Source organism: Capricornis sumatraensis, chromosome 10 (genome assembly GCF_032405125.1).
Source record: "Capricornis sumatraensis isolate serow.1 chromosome 10, serow.2, whole genome shotgun sequence".
Lineage (NCBI taxonomy): Eukaryota > Metazoa > Chordata > Mammalia > Artiodactyla > Bovidae > Capricornis > Capricornis sumatraensis.
Window position 1 is genome coordinate 104,845,774 of NC_091078.1, and position 16,548 is coordinate 104,862,321.

Genomic DNA, 16,548 nt, shown 5'->3' on the forward strand with positions numbered 1-16,548 from the left:
TGGCCTCGCGCCCGGTGCTCCCTGGGGAAGCAGTGGGCTCCCTGTGGAAAGGTCTGACCCCGGGGCTGGGAAGGGGGCCCGCAGCAGCCTGCGGCCCCAGGGATGAAGAAAGGGCTCAGAAAGCACATCATGGGGCTCGTCCGGCGGACACAGGAGCCTGATGAGCGGGGATGGCTGAACAGCAGGGCAAGGAGGTGCCGCGCTGCAGCCCAGTGACCGGGACACGGACACACACTGAAGAAGCGACAGTGAGAAGCGAGAGATCGCCCGTAAAAGAGAATCCGAGGTTCACACACACACTTCCGCCAGGAGGGGCACCCCCACGGCCCCTCTCACCCCCACCCTGCTCAGGGAGCTTCCAGAGGTCTACACACACACTTCCGCCAGGAGGGGCACCCCCACGGCCCCTCTCACCCCCACCCTGCTCAGGGAGCTTCCAGAGGTCTACACACACACTTCCGCCAGGAGGGGCACCCCCCACGGCCCCTCCCACCCCCACCCTGCTCAGGGAGCTTCCAGAGGTCTACACACACACTTCCGCCAGGAGGGGCACCCCCACGGCCCCTCTCACCCCCACCCTGCTCAGGGAGCTTCCAGAGGTCTACACACACACTTCCGCCAGGAGGGGCACCCCCACGGCCCCTCTCACCCCCACCCTGCTCAGGGAGCTTCCAGAGGTCTACACACACACTTCCGCCAGGAGGGGCACCCCCACGGCCCCTCTCACCCCCACCCTGCTCAGGGAGCTTCCAGTGTATGGGGGGCGGAGACAGACCCCAGACAGACCCTCTGGATGGGCAAGAGCCCCTGGAGGGCGATGCGAGCTTCGGGAACTCCAGGAAGCACAGAGTCGTGATGGAAGGGCCCAGGACGGACGCCACCCCCACCGGCAAGGGCACACCATGGAGGACGCAGGTGGGAGCGGGAGCACGGGCGTGTGAGCGCCACCGGGGGCCTGGGACAGAGCACAGAGGCCACCGCTGAGGGCACACGTCTGCGTCCCAGACGGGAAAGTGCGCAGCTGGCTGAGCACACTCTCGGGCTCAGGAAATTACCCAGCTCCCTCTTCAACTCACAAATGTAAAGCTGTTGGCTAAACTACGAAGAAGTACACAGAGGCACAGGTGAGGCGCCAAAGCTTGACACAGGCTTGGGGACGGCGTGAGAGGGGCTGGAGAACCCGGGCGGTGCCCACAGCGAGGGGGCGGGCGTGGAGAGGCGCCTCACTCACACACACACAGCGCGCCCCACGGTTCTGCAGAAAGCAAGGCCTCCTCTTTAAACTCCTCAAATGACCTCACCCTGCCCTTGGCTCCAGGGACGTGCCGTCCAGGAGGCCTCCAGACTCCGCTGCTGCTCTGGATGTCGGAGCACCATGCTGTCTGCCCAGGTGTCTCGGGCACCAGGGCCCCCACACCACGGGCACCCATCTCTTAGTCCCACCTGCCGGCATCCAGCGCGTTGCTTGCTGGGCACGGCCATCACCCGTGCCTCTCTCCCGGCACCACCCTGGACTGAACCTCTACCAAGCCCCGCCGGGACCAGCCTGCTGGCCTCACCCACTCTGGCCCCTAGTCTGACTGCTCCCCACGCCTTCTCTGATAACACCTCTCAGTGTCCCCTTGCTCTTGGGCTTAAGGCAAATGGGAGGGTTCCCCCCTCATGAGGTGACCCCAGGAGTGCCCAGAAGCCCACCTGGCCTCTGCAAGCAGCCGCGTGGCCTGCACAGTGAATCCCCTCCCACTGGACAGGCTAGCAGGGCCCCCTTCAGAGAAGCAAGGAGACCACACACGTCAACGGCAACCCTGCGATGTCCCCTGGTTCAAGGAAATGAGCCGAGTCACCGCGTGCAGAGGAAACTGTATGCCGCGTTCTAGGAAGAACTGAGAAAACACATTCTAGAAAGATTCCCAAACTCAGCTGAAGACATAACTGCTTCTGTGCCGTGCAGTCAGCTCGGCAACCGCACAGTCTCCTCTACACACTGAAAAGGACCAGCGCACAGGCTGCGAGTGTGCGAGAACACGTGGCCGAACACGTGCCTCACGCTGTCTCGCGGGCCTGCACGCCCTCGAGCTGGCTGAGGGCGCCCACAAAGGGGCCCAGGTGGGACTGGAGGTCACCTCCACATCCTGTTCAGAAACTTCCAATTTTCACTGATGAGCATTTTTTTTTTAAATCTGAAGAAAACGTTAAGACGTGAGTCCCCACTCCCATCTGGGGAGGAAAGAAGCTGTCTCCAAACCCCCGGCTGGACCTCCCTCCGCTGGTCCCCGCTGGGGGAGGAAGCGGGTTCCTGCAGGCCAGGGCTGGGGGGTGGCCACACCACACGGCCACCATGTCGGGGACCCCAGCCCCGGCCCTGCAACCGTGCCCGGGGCCAGCCTCAGACGGCACCCCGGGCCTGGGGACCATGCAGCGTCACTGGAATTGAGGACTGAGTGCAGCTCGAGGGGCTCCCGGGGGCCGGAGCTGGCCCAAGGCCACACCACACGGAGCAGAGCGAATTCCAGACACGGGGGGCCCCGACAGCCTGAGCAGACCCAGAGCCACGGCAGGCCGCTCCTCCGCGCAGGACCGTCTCAGGTAAGCCAACCGCCACTCCTCTGGGCACAGCGCCCCTCAGAGCAGGAAGGGCTTTCTGAGCAGCCCCGCGTGCACACAGTGGGTCCAGATGGCGGGAGACGCGTCTGCGGAAGAAATTCGCCTCAGGCGCCGGGGCAGGAAGCAGCTCACCTAGCCAGGAGCCCCGCGCAGGCCCAGAGCTCCAGCACAGTCCCCTGGCTGGGTCTCCCGAGGTCAGCGCCCAGCTTCCCCCGCCTACAGCCCTGTGACTGCTGGCTCCTGGACCATGGCGCTCTCCCCGCCGCAGCCCCCAGACCCCAGTGTGCCGGGTGTGTTCTGGGGCCCTGAGGGGTGTGCACGGAGCCTGTGCGCGTGTGCGCGTGTGCACGCGGCCGAGAGTGGCTCAGGCGCGTGTCTGCTTCCAATCGTGCTGGAACAAGTCACCTGATAAACAAAAACAGATCCAAAATAACCTTTGGCAAGCGGCACGCTCTTAAAAGAAAGAGAAGGTCCGAATGAACTGGCAGGGGCGATGCTTAAGCAAACACACACGGTCAGGCCAAACATCCAGGCTGTGCTTCAAAAGTGCTCGCGGCTCCCGTGACCCACGGCTGCGGCCGGGAAGGGGTTGGAGCGCGGACATGCCGGCCCCGACGTGGGCACTCCTGACCCGACGCGGGCACGCCGGCCCCGACACGGGCACGCCGGTCTGGACACGGGCACACTTGACCCGATGCGGGCACGCCGGTCCAGACGCGGGCACGCCGGCCCCGACACGGGCACTCCTGACCCGGCGCGGGCACTCCTGACTGACGCAGGCACGCCGGCCCCGGCGCAGGCACTCCTGACCCGACGCAGGCACTCCTGACTGACGCGGGCACGCCGGCCCCGACACGGGCATGCCGGTCTGGACACGGGCACACCTGACCCGACGCGGGCACGCTGGTCTGGACATGGGCACGTCTGACCCAACGCGGGCAGGCCAGCACTTCCGGCCGCTGGTGGCAGCACTTGACCAGGTCAGACCATCTCCTCCAGTGGCCTTTGGGCGGCGGACAGTGAGGGTCAGCGGGCAGCACAGGACCCTGTGGGGGTCTCCCCCTCCGGGAGACGGTCAAGTTCACGAGGCGGGCCCTTCGGAAATCCGTTCGTGGGCTGCCCGCTCCGGCTCGCACAGGAGGCAGCAGGACGCCCGGCATGCGCGGCCGCCTCCCTGGGGCCGCCCGCCTCCCCCCAGCAGGGTCGCGGCCTGGCCGCCCACCTGCCCGCAGGTGAGGGCCCGGGGCTGACGGAGGAGGGGAGACGGACGCGCACGACAGAAGCCGTTCCTCCACCGAGTCTGGCTTTCCTTCCCTAAAAGCCACACGAGGAACACGAGTACCAGCTTGTTGGAAAGGTCTAAACGCCAAGCACCACGACGAGAACCCGGAAGGCTCGCTGCGCCCTGATTGCGCCCTCCCCCCAAGACGGACCCACGACGCAGGGCCTCCTGACCAGCGTACACACAAACACGTGTACGCACACATGGTTTCCCACACGGCTGGAAGCACGCATACATGCGTGCGACCCCTTCACCCACAGAATGTGCTGAGGGCCCAGTGCAGAGCGGGCACCCATGCCCTCGCAGGCCTGGCGGTCCCAGCGCGGTCCCTCCACCCCCGCTGACGTCACCCTGTCGGGGATGCTCACGCGTGGACACCCTGCGCTCCGGGGCTGCTGCCCTGGGAGAGGGAGGGGAATGGACGTGGAGGCCGGCCCTCCCAGGAAGCAGGGTCAACGGCCCTCATGGCAGCCAGGGACACTGGCCAGGCAGAGGGTCCCGGGCCCGCACAGAGCTGTGACCGGGGACGCTGACCGGGCAGAGGGTCCCGGGCCCGCACAGAGTTGTACCCGGGGACGCTGACCAGGCAGAGGGTCCCGGGCCCGCACAGAGCTGTGCCCGGGGACGCTGGCCAGGCAGAGGGTCCCGGGCCCGCACAGAGCTGTGCCCGGGGACGCTGGCCAGGCAGAGGGTCCCGGGCCCGCACAGAGCTGTGCCCGGGGACGCTGGCCAGGCAGAGGGTCCCGGGCCCGCACAGAGCTGTGACCGGGGACGCTGGCCAGGCAGAGGGTCCCGGGCCTGCACAGAGCTGTACCTGCGGACCAGGTCCCACTGCGCCCCACCTCCTACCAGTCCCGAGATGCTGGGCCAGTCAGTCCTCCTATGGACAGTGTGGCCATCTTTCCTGAGCAAACGTCTGCCACATGCTTGCCCCAGTCAGTGCCCTGAGGGGGCGTCCGGCAGTCGAGTGACCAGAGACGCCCCAGCACCCCGACGGGGGTGGGGGGCTCCCATGATGGGTGGGTGGGGCCCAGGGCTGAGCATGGTCTGACCGCAGCTCCTGAAGGGTTAAGCGGCCCTGCCGGGCCCTTCCTGCCGCAAGGACTGCATTAGGCGGGAGATGGGCTGCGTCTGGATCGCATTAGCGGAGCTCTGCTTGGCAGCGTTCCCTGGCGGGCGGCCTCCCTCCCTGCCCGACCACTCGCCGCAGCTCAAAGCAAATACCAGGATCCACATATAAACCCGCGCACTCCCTCCTGCCTCTCAGCCCCGTCTCGAATAAAACAAGCTCTTAAACTCCTGACCTTCCGCCCAGTCACCCTGCTTGTTTCTGGCGGCAGCAGCGTCGCGGGGGCTGGGGGCACGGCGGCTCTCCCTGGGGCCGGACGCTTCGCAGACCGGCCCGGGCAGACCGGCCCGGGCATCGGGCAGGCCAGGGCAGCTCCGCCCGAGGCCGGCCCGGGGGCTTGTCACCCTGGAGAGTGTAAACAGCCCCGGGAGGACCCTCCCTCCTCCCCGAGGTGCCAGCATGGGGCCTCACAGACCTCACCTTGCAGAGCTGGACGGCTCCCACACCACGGCCAGGAGGAGGGCTGGGGGCCTCCAGGCAGCAGGAAGAAAACCTTAGGAGCACAGCTGTCTTTCCTCTCCAGAGGCCCCTACCCTGCGCTGGACACGCCAACAGTGTACGAATCCGTGCTTTCCCACACATCCGAGCTTCAGCCCCGAGGCTGCCCCTCTAACTGGATGCCCCCAAAGACCCCAAACTTCCTAAAATGCAGCGCATGCTCCCCTCCACTTCTGCCCCCACCCCAGACTTCTGGCTCCCCCTCCACAAAGGCCGCACCAGCCCACCTGCTCCTCAAGCCAGAGGCCTGGGAGCCGAGCTGGACGGGCCCGCCCCTGCACCTGGCCCCATCAGCCCAGCCCCAGGCTTGGGAATGCCACCTCCCGAACCGCTCTGAGGCCCACTGCGCTGCCGCCTGCTGGACCCTGGTGCCCCAACCTGCTGGGCCACACAGCAGCCCCCCGGCCCCCTGGGCCTGTCCCTCTGCACGCACACACCCACGCTCTCCTCTGCAGCCTTCAGAACCTCCTGCACGTTACAGGGACCACTGTCTTCAACAGGCTGGAACCGCCACACCACCAAGGCCTGCTCCCACCACCTCCCTGCCCGTCGGACTCTTCCCATCTTCGAGCGTCGGCTAAAGTGCCCCTCCCCCCACTCAGGTCGTCACCTTCACTGAGCTGCCTCTCAGCAGGGCCACTGCAGGCGTGTTCCCAGCTCAGCACCCAGGCCTGCCCTGCCGCCCTCACGTGGGAACCTGTCACCTGCTCTCCGGGAATCTGCCCTGTCACGAGGACCACAGTTCCACCCTGGTGCATGGGCAGGAGAGGAGAGGGGGCCCGGGCGGGAGGAGAGGGCGCGCGGGCGGGAGGAGAGGGCGCGCGGGCGGGAGGAGAGGAGAGGGGGCCCGGGCGGGAGGAGAGGGGAGGGCGCGCGGGCCGGAGGAGAGGGGAGGGTGCGCGGGCCGGAGGAGAGGGGAGGGCGCCCGGGCCGGAGGAGAGGAGAGGGCGCGCGGGCCTGAGGAGAGGGCGTGCGGGCGGGAGAGGGGAGGGCGCCCGGGCAGGAGGAGAGGGGAGGGTGCGCGGGCCGGAGGAGAGGGGAGGGCGCGTGGGCAGGCAGGTGCAATAACCCACTGGGCCCGTCCTAACCTACACACCCCCGCGCGTGTCCTCACACACGAGGGTCGCTAACAGCAAGCAGGGACCTAACTGCAGCTGGCTCAGTCCCCCAGGGCTGGCTCGACTCTGATTTGCCCAGAAGCATCTCATTTAAGTACTTTTGAAAACACACACAAAAAAACCTCCAATGGCTGCCATTTTTAAAAAATAAGAACAGGTTATACAATAAAGCATTTGAGCAAAACTTCAAACAAAAGCAGGCAAGTGCCTTTACTTTAGGGACACGTCTCACTTGCCATTTCCCCAGGATTATTACAAGTTGAAGCCTGTGCACAATTAAAGCGATGTTTATGGTGTTTTTATTATTGTTTTATTTCTTAAAAGAATGATAAATATTCAGTGTAAGTGGTACACTGGCTCTACGCACACTCAGGAAACACTCAACTTTCCCTTAATGAGGAAAATAAGACCAAGAGGGTCACAGCAGCAGCCGGGAGGACAGCAGGCAGGAGGGGCCACGGCCCAGGGTGGCCGCATCTCCCAGCAGGGCCTGCCCGGGCCGGGGGCAGGGCGGGGGGGTCTGGGTGACTGGCCCTGCCGGCCTGGCACCGCTCCCTCCCGGACGAGCCTTCCGTACCAGGAAACGGCTGAGGAGGAGCCGGGCACCGAGGCAGAGGGCTCAGCCGGGGCACAGCCCTGGGTGCCTGGCTTACCATCAGTCCTGGGCCTGCTGGCTGGGGGGGCGCCAGGACGCGGCCCCACACCAGAGAGGCCACCGCCCACTCCAGTCCTGCCCCGGGGCCCTGGGGAGCAGCGTCTACACAGCCCTCTGAGGTCGTCAACTGCATCAAAAGCCTACTAAGAAACAAGCTGCTTATTCACTCTCTGGCTTTCTCCCGCTGTTTCGTTCACTAAGTGGTTTCTGGAGCCTGCTCTCGGCTGGGCCCTGGGTCAGGTGCTGAGAGCGCGGAGCCGGGCAGACGCAGTCCCTGCCCTCAAGGAGGTCCTTGCAGTGGGACCCACAGAAGAGACGCACACGCCCAGGGCGCGGCCAGGAGCTTCCAGGAGAGGCCCTTGCGGGCGGGGAGGGCACAGGCGAGGCCAGCCAGAGGCAGGGGCGGCAGAGGCGGTTGGGGAGGACGGCGTCTTCCCGGAGTCCGGGCCTTGCTTCACCCCGGGGGTCAGCTTCCCAGCGGAGGCAAGGGCAGGGGAGATGCCGCTGGGTCCCGTCTCAGACGGCATCTCCTCCGTGGGGTTTGAGTGAGAGGTGAGCCCACCTGCACGCAGCCTCCATCTGGAGGAATACGCCATCGAGATCTGAACTTCCTCTAAAGCCTCATCACGGAACAGGTGTCCACACCCCCCGGGGACGTCCGTTCCTCATCACACCGACGTGGCTCTCAGCGGACCCTCGGGCTCGGACGTGCACCCTACTTCAGGGGCCCGCTAGACGCCCTGTACCCACACAACCAGGAGAGGACCCACATTCCCTGTGCGTGGACCCACACGGATCCCTGTGACGGCGGTGCCGAACACCAAGGCGGCCCCCCGGCGCGGGGCGCTCTCCATCTCCCCGGTCAGGGACGGGGGCCCTCGGGGTCTGGGCTGTGATGGCGGTGGAGCAGAGGGCGGAGGGCCCTGCCTGTGGCCTGACCCAGGTCCCTGTTCCCTTCCTCACAGCCTGCACCTCTGACGGGTCCTGTCACAGCCCTGATAGTGGGTCGCTGTGGACACGTCACCAGCTGAGTCCCCAAGGCCGCGCCTTACTGGAGGGCCCCAGCCGAGCCTGGAAAGGTCCTGGGAGCCTGAGGGGCGGGGCCTGGAGTGTCAGCCATGTGCTCTGATTCTCCTTCACTCCCCCTCAGCTAACGAGCCCCAGCTGGGGGTGGACACGCCGGCAGGGCCGAGCCGGGGTCTGGCAGGCTGCAGGGGGCCGGGAGGGGACGGGGCTGTTTATCTGGAGGGGCTGGGCTGCGTCTCCTGGGGAGTCCAGGCGGTCAGAGGTGTCCGAGGCGGTTAGGGAAGTCTGACGGGGATGTTGTGGCCTCGGGGCAGAGCTGTCCAGTTTGGACCCGGCCCTGCAGGGCCCTAGCGCCCCGGGCACATGATGCTGAGCGGGGGCTCCCAGGGAGGTGGGCACAGTGCCCAGAGCCGGGCTTTGGCGCTGGCCAAGTGGCTTCAACTACTGTCTCCTCGGTCAAAGCCTTCCTCCGGGCCAGATGGGATCACAGGAAGGAGCGGGAGAGCGGGGCTGGCCATCAGCGAGCACCGACCCACCTGGAGAACCCCAAGGCCCGCGTCTCCCACTAGCAGCCGGGACAGTGAGCCGTCTGCAATGCCACAGGAAGGGCCAGCCCGAGGCCCCAGCGAGCGGGAAGAGCCTCCTACCCAGGCCTGTCGTCTGAAATCCCTACTCACTCCTGGGACCACAGCAGGTCACCGCGGGCTCTGCCGTAGGACCAGTGGGAGCGCATCCTCTCGCGCCGCTCGAGGCACGCGGCCAGGGCCCAGGTGTCGGCCGGGCTGAGGCCCCGGGACCTCCGACGGGACGGCCCCCACTCCTCCCGGCTGCGGGCGGTCGGGTGACCAGGCACACCCCTGGGCTCGGGCTGCAGTGCCCCGGCCTCAGCCCCCAGGGTGACACGCCCCTCCCTGAGAGTCCCTGCGTCACCGGATGCTTGTCATCGGTGGAGAGCCCGCCCTGCCCAGGGTGAGAGCCTCACCTCTCTCCTGGAGGTTCTGGAGAGCATAGTGCTTGTTGGGGCACAGGCCACCCGCACCCGCCCACCCTCTGGCACCTCGTGTGCAAAACGCCGTCACCCCTCCCAGTATCCAGATCCTCACCTCGGTACAGCCTTAACTCTAACGAGCTCCAAACTCCCCTCTCAACATCACCAGCTCGCGTCTCGCCGTCTAGGCCCCCAGACCAGACCCGAGTGGTCTAGGGAGCTCTGTTCCGGGCAAGACGCCTCCCTGTGTGGATGGTGAAACTGGCCAAGCCATCGGCTCTCACAGGCAGGCACACGGAGAACGCGGAAGCTCGGAGGTCATGGTCCCGGGCAAGTCTGAAACCCAGCACAACAAATCCCGTGGGCGCCCGGGCCTGCCCTGCAGACGAGCCTCCGGGCCCACGGAAGCCCCAGGGGCCGCATCCCTGACCGCAGACCTAGCCGAGATGCGTCCTCAGACACGCCACTGCTCTCCCCTTGCCTCCTCTGAGGATCACAGACCCTCCCTGGGCCCGGAACGCCGGGGGCCTCGCAGGTTCTCACTCGCCTGCGTTCCCCAAGGACGAGAGGACGGGTGGCCTATCCGTGTTTCCTTTCCAGGAAACAAAGCCCCCGAGGGGAGGGACCAGAGCCACTGGGCACTGGGCCGGAAGGGACCAGGAGGAGGGGTGGCGAGGGCCCCCTGCGGCCACCCCAGGCCTCCACGGGGGACGCAGCGCCTGCGGTGACACTAGGAACGCGCCATCATCCGCATGTCCCCAGACTGTCCTGCCCTGAGCAGCCGCGGTTCTGCTTGTGTTTAAAGTGAAATCCCTGTGGCGAAGCACAAGGGACTCGGGAGTGAGTGCCCACACGTCCTTGCCGCCCTGGCTCGGGGGCTTGCAGAAAGCGGAGGGGCTCTGCCTGGCGCCTCACTCACGGCCCGTGCTGCTGGCCCAGGTGCCCCTGGGGGCCTCCTGCCTTCACCGAGAACCCCCGCCCGTGAGGCTCCAGTCGGCGGTGCTGATCTGAGCACCGAGGCAAGCGCTGGTTCCAGGCCGCAGGCGGGACGGACAGAGGGGAGACGGGGCAGCGTGGCCCGGCAGCGGGGGCGCACGGGGGCCGGCCCCCTCCGGGCCGCTCGAGAGGGGCCCAGAGGAAGGGGAGGCGAGGCCAGACTGACCTTGAGGGCCGGGATCTCCACGCTGTCGCCGAGGCTGACGGAGCCCGAGAGGACGGTCCCCGTCATCACGGTGCCCTGGCCTTTGATGGAGAAGCAGTGATCCACGGCCATGAGGAACGGCCCCGAGGGGTCCCTCGTCGGGACGGAGATCTGGGACACCAGGAGCTGGAAAGACAGGCTTGTGCCACACACCGGGGGCAGGGCGGACACCCCCGCCCTCCTGGAGGCCGCCTGACTCTCTCTGCTTTGCTCCTCCCTGACTTCACCAGAGACGACTCCGTCAAGAGCTGTCTGGCACTGAACGGTCCAGAGTCCTGGTCTTGTGATGAAGACTCTCATGGAAAAAGACCAGAGCATGTGGGCAGGCCCGGCCTGGAGGCTTCCGATAGGGACACACAGACGCGTCCACAGCAGAAGCCACCGCCCCAGCAGCCCAGACCAGTGCCCTCTGCAGCTGGTGACGAAAACGTCACCAAAGCTTCACCCAGAAACAGGTTTGCTAAGTCAGCAAGGTCTGCCCTGCATAATCACAGAAACGGAGGCCGCGCGTGTGGTCACGCCTGACCCAGGTCTGCAGACCCAGGGCAAGTGGACCCCGGAGCCAACCCCGCCGGCCGACCTAGGTCTGCACGCCAGCTCCACCTCCTGCTCTGTGTGCGAGCCTGGGCAAGTCACTTAACCCCTCTGAGCCCCAGGCCCTTTCCTGCCAAGATGCGGATCAACAACTGAAGCCTCCCAAGGTTCGTTAGTCATGTGACTGTGAACGTTCACAGACACCTATGATAAGAGCTCAGTGCAGCTCCCGGAGCATGACAACCAACCTCCCCGCCAGAAGCACTCTGATGGGACGCCGGGCCTGTGCTGCGGGTGGAGACACCGGTTCTGCTCGGGTTTAACCCCATGAGGAAGGGCAGGGAGGCGGAGCCCCGCGTGGATGCAGCTGACGTACCTCGATGAGCTCCGGGATGCCCTGCGGGGCTTCCGTTTCAGGGGCGTCTGGTCCCCCAGGCTTGGCCGCAACGGGTATGACAGGTGCGCCCCGGAACCTGGAACAGAGACAGGCCCACTGAGGTCACCGAGCGCATCCGGGGCTGCCGGAGGACCAAGCGCGATGGAGGCCTCCGTGCCCACCCTGCCAGAGGGACCGCAGGGTGGCCGTCACGCTCCCGCCCGGTGACCCCATGCGGAGGCCCGAAGGAGCATCTCGTGCTGAGCCACAAATGTTAGAGGGGCCCTGGGTTTAAGCTCCTCGCTGAGCCCTCCTGAGGGAGCGCAGTGAGGCCCAGGCCCTGTCCCTGAGTAAAGACCCCTGGGGAAGACCACCGGACCCTGCCTAGCCTCCTGCAGGGACTTAGGACACGCCGGGCGCCTGCAGGCCACTCCACAGCCTCTGGCCTCCCAAGCCCTGCTACTTTAAGCAAAGACTCCCATGGAGTAGACACTGACATTTTCCACTGGAAAACAAACACAAAACACAGAAAAGAGAAAACATTCCGTGTGCAATCCCATCACTGTGGTGGGATTCATCACCGTAATCCTAGCTTCCAACCTCGGTCTCTCCATGCATTGCCAAGGAACTACCTTTTCATATTTCGGTTCCGTTAGTCACACAGTTTCATATCCTTCTAGTTTATTTGCCAGCATATTAGAAAGACTTTCCTGTTGAAAAACGACAACAATAAGGCTCATTTGACTATGCCAAGAATACAACACGGACGCTCTCACTGAAACCCCAGAAAATGAGGACGGAAGTGTCGCCACCTTACAGACGTGAAGGAACGGCTCAGAAGGCGAGTTAGTCTGTGCCGACCCCCGCCGTCAGCGGCAGCAGGCTGCAGGCGGCGCCTCCAGAGCTCGGGCTCGCGACCCGGGCCGCCTCTGCCCTTTACAGTGGCATCGCCGCGGGGCCCGGGATGCGCACGCTGTCCCCACGAATGGGACTCATCCAGGACATTTCAGAGTCTTCACTGTTACAAACAACCCTGAGAGAAGCATGCTGGCGGAGGTGCCTTGATTTGGGCACGTTCACGAGGTGCATGTCAAAGACTCAACAAACCAAACACCCAGTCAAGTGTGGAGTGAAGACTCTCACAGAGGCTCTTCATAAAAGCGCTGGAAACATGATCAGAACCAGCCTTCTCAGAACCCTGCAGGTCAACAGAGGCCCGAAGCCGTCTACGCAAGGTCCAGCCAGGAGAAACAGCCAGAGCTCAGCACCAGCCCCTCGGCAAGGGGGCCGCCACGGTGCTGTCACCTGCCCCGTTCCCATGCGCCCTCCTCGCCCCTGCAGGAGCCTCGCCCCTGCAGGAGCCTCAAGCGCTCGACTCTCGGTCAGAGTGGAAACCAGCAGCCGGGCGGCCACTGCAAACGGCAGCGTGTCTGCGCCCCTCAGAGCCCCTTCCCAGGGAAACGGCGTCATTTCTCCTATTTGGCGGCTCCTGGGGAAGCCGGCTCTCAGCCCAAAGCAGGGCGCAGGCCCGGCTCGGCTCTTAGCCCGAAGCAGGGCGCGGGCCTGGTGCTCTGCCCGAAGAAGGGCGCAGGCCCGTCCCATGTGCACCTCGGCCCGCGCTCCGCCAGCCCCGGGCCCAGGGCTGCAGAGGAGGGGAAGGCAGGCGCTGAGAATTCCAGCGATTAACCATAAAGCTTTCGGAAATTCAATTATTGTTTATCCAAACCCTTTTGGGCAATGCACTGTAACAGAACGCAACGGCGTGTTGGGCTGGTGTCTGGCCTTTTCCCAGGCTCCCGAGGACCTGCCTGCTGGTCTGTTGAGCGCCCCGCGTGTCCTGGCTGCTGGCTCCTGGGGGCCGGGCGGCCCCCTTGCCCAGTTCAGACCTAGGCTGCTGTCTGAGCTCTAGGGACACAGGGGCGCTGGCCAGACACGGCGGGAAGAGCCCGGGGCACAGCCCCTCCGCCCAGCAGCGAGGGGTGGGGGTGGGGTGATGAGGGCGCCTCCTCTTCCCAGGCTCCCCCCCGCGCCCACCGCTGTGGCCCCTCACTGGGGAGCCGGGCCCAGAGCTGCTGACTATGCACACAGGCTGACCTTCGTCAGCACACAAGACCCACCTCAGATCAGCTAAAATCACACACACGGGCATCTGTGTGTGCGTGTGTGTGTGATGAACACAGAAGATGCACACAGAGGGAATCTGAGCCTCAGGTTTGGAAAAGCAAAATGCAAAGTAATGGTATTAAAAGATACGAGCGATACTTAGGATTCCTTTGCTCACAAGTCAAGCCAGACACAGAGCTGGGGGTGACCGTGAGCAGCTGGCTGCGAGGGGAAGCCCCAGCCCAGGGCCGAGCGCACAGCAGGTGCTCCACACGTGACAGCTCGTCATGAAGGCCCTGGTCGTCCGGACCCCACATCCAAGGCTCCCTGACGATAAACACACCGAGGCCAGACCTATCAGCTTGCGCTCCACAGAGGAAGGAACACAGAGGCCAGGAGAGGAAGTCAGTGCCGGAGACCACGTCAGCTGCGAGCAGGGGTGCACCACGCACCGTGCAGGGGGCCACCGGGCCCAGGGGCTTGTCGCCCCCCAGGCTGAGGGAAGGGGCGCTGTAAGCAGACAGCTTGGTTAGAACGGAAACAGGAGGGAACCAGAGCGGGTCTGGGAGGAAGAGTCCCCAGGATGCTGTCAGACGGCAACCGCAGTGGAGAAGCAGAACAGCCTAGAACAGAGCACGGCGTCGGTGTGGATAACAGCCTCCCCGACTCCGTGCGTGTGGGGAAGACAGGCGGGGCCTGCGGGGAAGCACTGTGACTTGATGCGCTGCGAAGGTACGGGCACATTGTTACCTTCTATTTTTATTTCTGTGAACACTGATAAATGCTCAGGCAAGAGTAAACTTAAATGCTTTCAGAGATAAAGAAATCACAAAGAAAAATAATCAAACAGCTTGACTACGTAAAAGTTAGACACTTCTGCAAGTAAAAAAAAGCAAAACCAAAAAACGGAAAGGCAACAAACGCTGAAGCCTTGCTTACAGGAAATGTGGCCGGCGGAGGGTAGCTGGTGGCAGCCTCATTGACGTTAGACACCCGTGAGAATCAAAAAGGGAGCACCAAAATCGCAAGAGGCAAGCAGACAGCACACACAGGCTCAAGTTAGACACAAACCAGCACTCACAGACGTAAGGAAAGGCGCTCAGTCTCAGCAGTAATTAAAGAACCACCCATCATCGTGACGAGAGTGAAGCAACATTCTACCTTAGAGTTTTCAAATCTGTCTTTAAATTAGACGCTAGATTTCGCCTGTGAGAAACGTCAGAGTGCCCAGAGATGCGCAAAGGGCTGGGAAGGGCTCCCACCCCGTGACCCGGAGCTCTCTTAAGAGGAAAAGCTGACAGTGCGGACACAGCTGAGTGCTGGTCAGAGATGTTCATCAGGGATTATTTATGTACAAGAAAGGAAACGTAAGCCCTTCCCAAGGGTCAGCAACAGAGTCACGGGCACATGAAGAACTGCTCCATAAAATGTTAACGTAACAGAAGCACAAGTCAGGAAGGCGAAAACCTCGGGACCACAGCTGTGTGCTCAAAGGGGGAGAGCTGAATTCAGCAAGGTTGCATGGTACGAGGTCAACACACAAAAATCACCTGTGTTTCTATATACTAGCCAAAACAATCTGAAGTGGAAATTAAGACAGCACTTCCACTTAAAACAGCACCTAAAAGAATGAAGTATTTAGGAATAAAGCTAACCAAGGACAGGGAAGGCTTGTATACCAAAAACAACAAAACCTGGATACAAGACATTTGTGAAGATGCAAATAAAGAGAAAGACATTCGTGTCAGTGAACTGCAAGACTTACTCCTGTTAAGGTGTCCATTCTACCTAAAACCATCTCCAGATTCAAAGCAGTCCCTGTTACAATTCTAACCACCATTCTGTGCTGAAATGGAAAAGGAGACCCTCAAAATCAGATGGGAATCGCGAGGAGACCCCAAAGTGAAAACAGTCTTGAAACAGCAGCAGAAAGGTGGAGGGCTTAGATTCCCGAGGCAAGCTTTCCACAAAGGGGCGGGGACTGAGGCGGGGCAGTGCTGGCCGGGACAGACAGGGGCCTCTGGAGCCCACACGTAAAAGCACAAAAGGGGAACATGCTGCCGGGAACACTGGGCGTCTGCAGAGGGGTGGAGGTGAGCCTTTAATGCAGCCCATACAGAAAAGACGACCAGCAACGGAGGAAGGACCTGTGCTTAGGAACTAACACAAAGTTCTCAGGCAAAAGAAGACTGGGGAAAATCTTCGTGACATCGAATGTGGCAACAATTTCATGGATATGACACCAGAAACACGGGCAAAAAAGAAAAAGCAAGAAGGAAACTGGGTTTCATCAAAATTGAGGACTTCTGTGCGTCGAGGAATATTATCCAGCGAGTAAAAGGCAGCCTACAGAACAGAAGGAAACATTCACAAGTCTGGCGTGGGTTTAGCCTTCAGAACACGTAAAGAACTCCTCCAGCTCGAGAACAAAACACCTGATCAAAAAATGGGCACAGGACCTGATGGCCATTTCTCCAAAGAAGACAGACAACAGCCAACACACACGAGTCTCCACGGCAGCCACCAGGGAAGGCGAGCCAAGGCCACAGCGAGGCGCCACGCCACACCTCCTAGGATGCCCACGGAGCCTGGAGCCGCGTGCAGCACGTGGGAGGCGGAGCAGGGGCCCCCAGAGAGCCACCGAGAGAGCGCGTCGCCACGCGAGCCAGGCCCACCCCAGGCTCACACCCCATGGTCCTGGCAGCATCACTGCCCACAGCCAAGAGAAGGCAACACGTGTCCATCAAGAGAGGAACGGATACGCAAAACACGGCCCGAGCCCCGAGGAAAAAGGGCTGCGAGTCTGACACACGCCCCAGCGTGGACGGACCTGGAGCCCTGTGCTCAGTGAAGCGGCGCAGGCAGAAGGCCACGTGCGGCTGCTTCCACTTCCATGAGGTCCCAGAACAGTCAGACTCCCAGAGACAGGGGAAGAGCAGAGGCCAGCAGGGCCCGGGGGACAGCGGGGAGCCGTGGCCGGTCAGGCCAGCAGGGCCCGGGGGACAGCGGGGAGCCGTGGCCGGTCAGGCCAGCA

At 63.3% G+C, this 16,548-nt stretch overlaps 1 protein-coding gene across 1 annotated transcript in view; it reads right to left on the minus strand.

Moving 5' to 3' along the window:
* The window catches only part of EEFSEC (eukaryotic elongation factor, selenocysteine-tRNA specific), a 113,541-nt gene that overhangs the window by 47,528 nt on the left and 49,465 nt on the right, over nucleotides 1-16,548 (minus strand). The window contains exons 3-4 of the mRNA XM_068982515.1: nucleotides 11,412-11,508; nucleotides 10,463-10,627 (exon numbers count right to left, since the gene is read on the minus strand). Of these exons, the coding sequence (XP_068838616.1) occupies nucleotides 10,463-10,627; nucleotides 11,412-11,508 (262 nt within the window). The remainder of the gene's footprint in view (nucleotides 1-10,462; nucleotides 10,628-11,411; nucleotides 11,509-16,548) is intronic.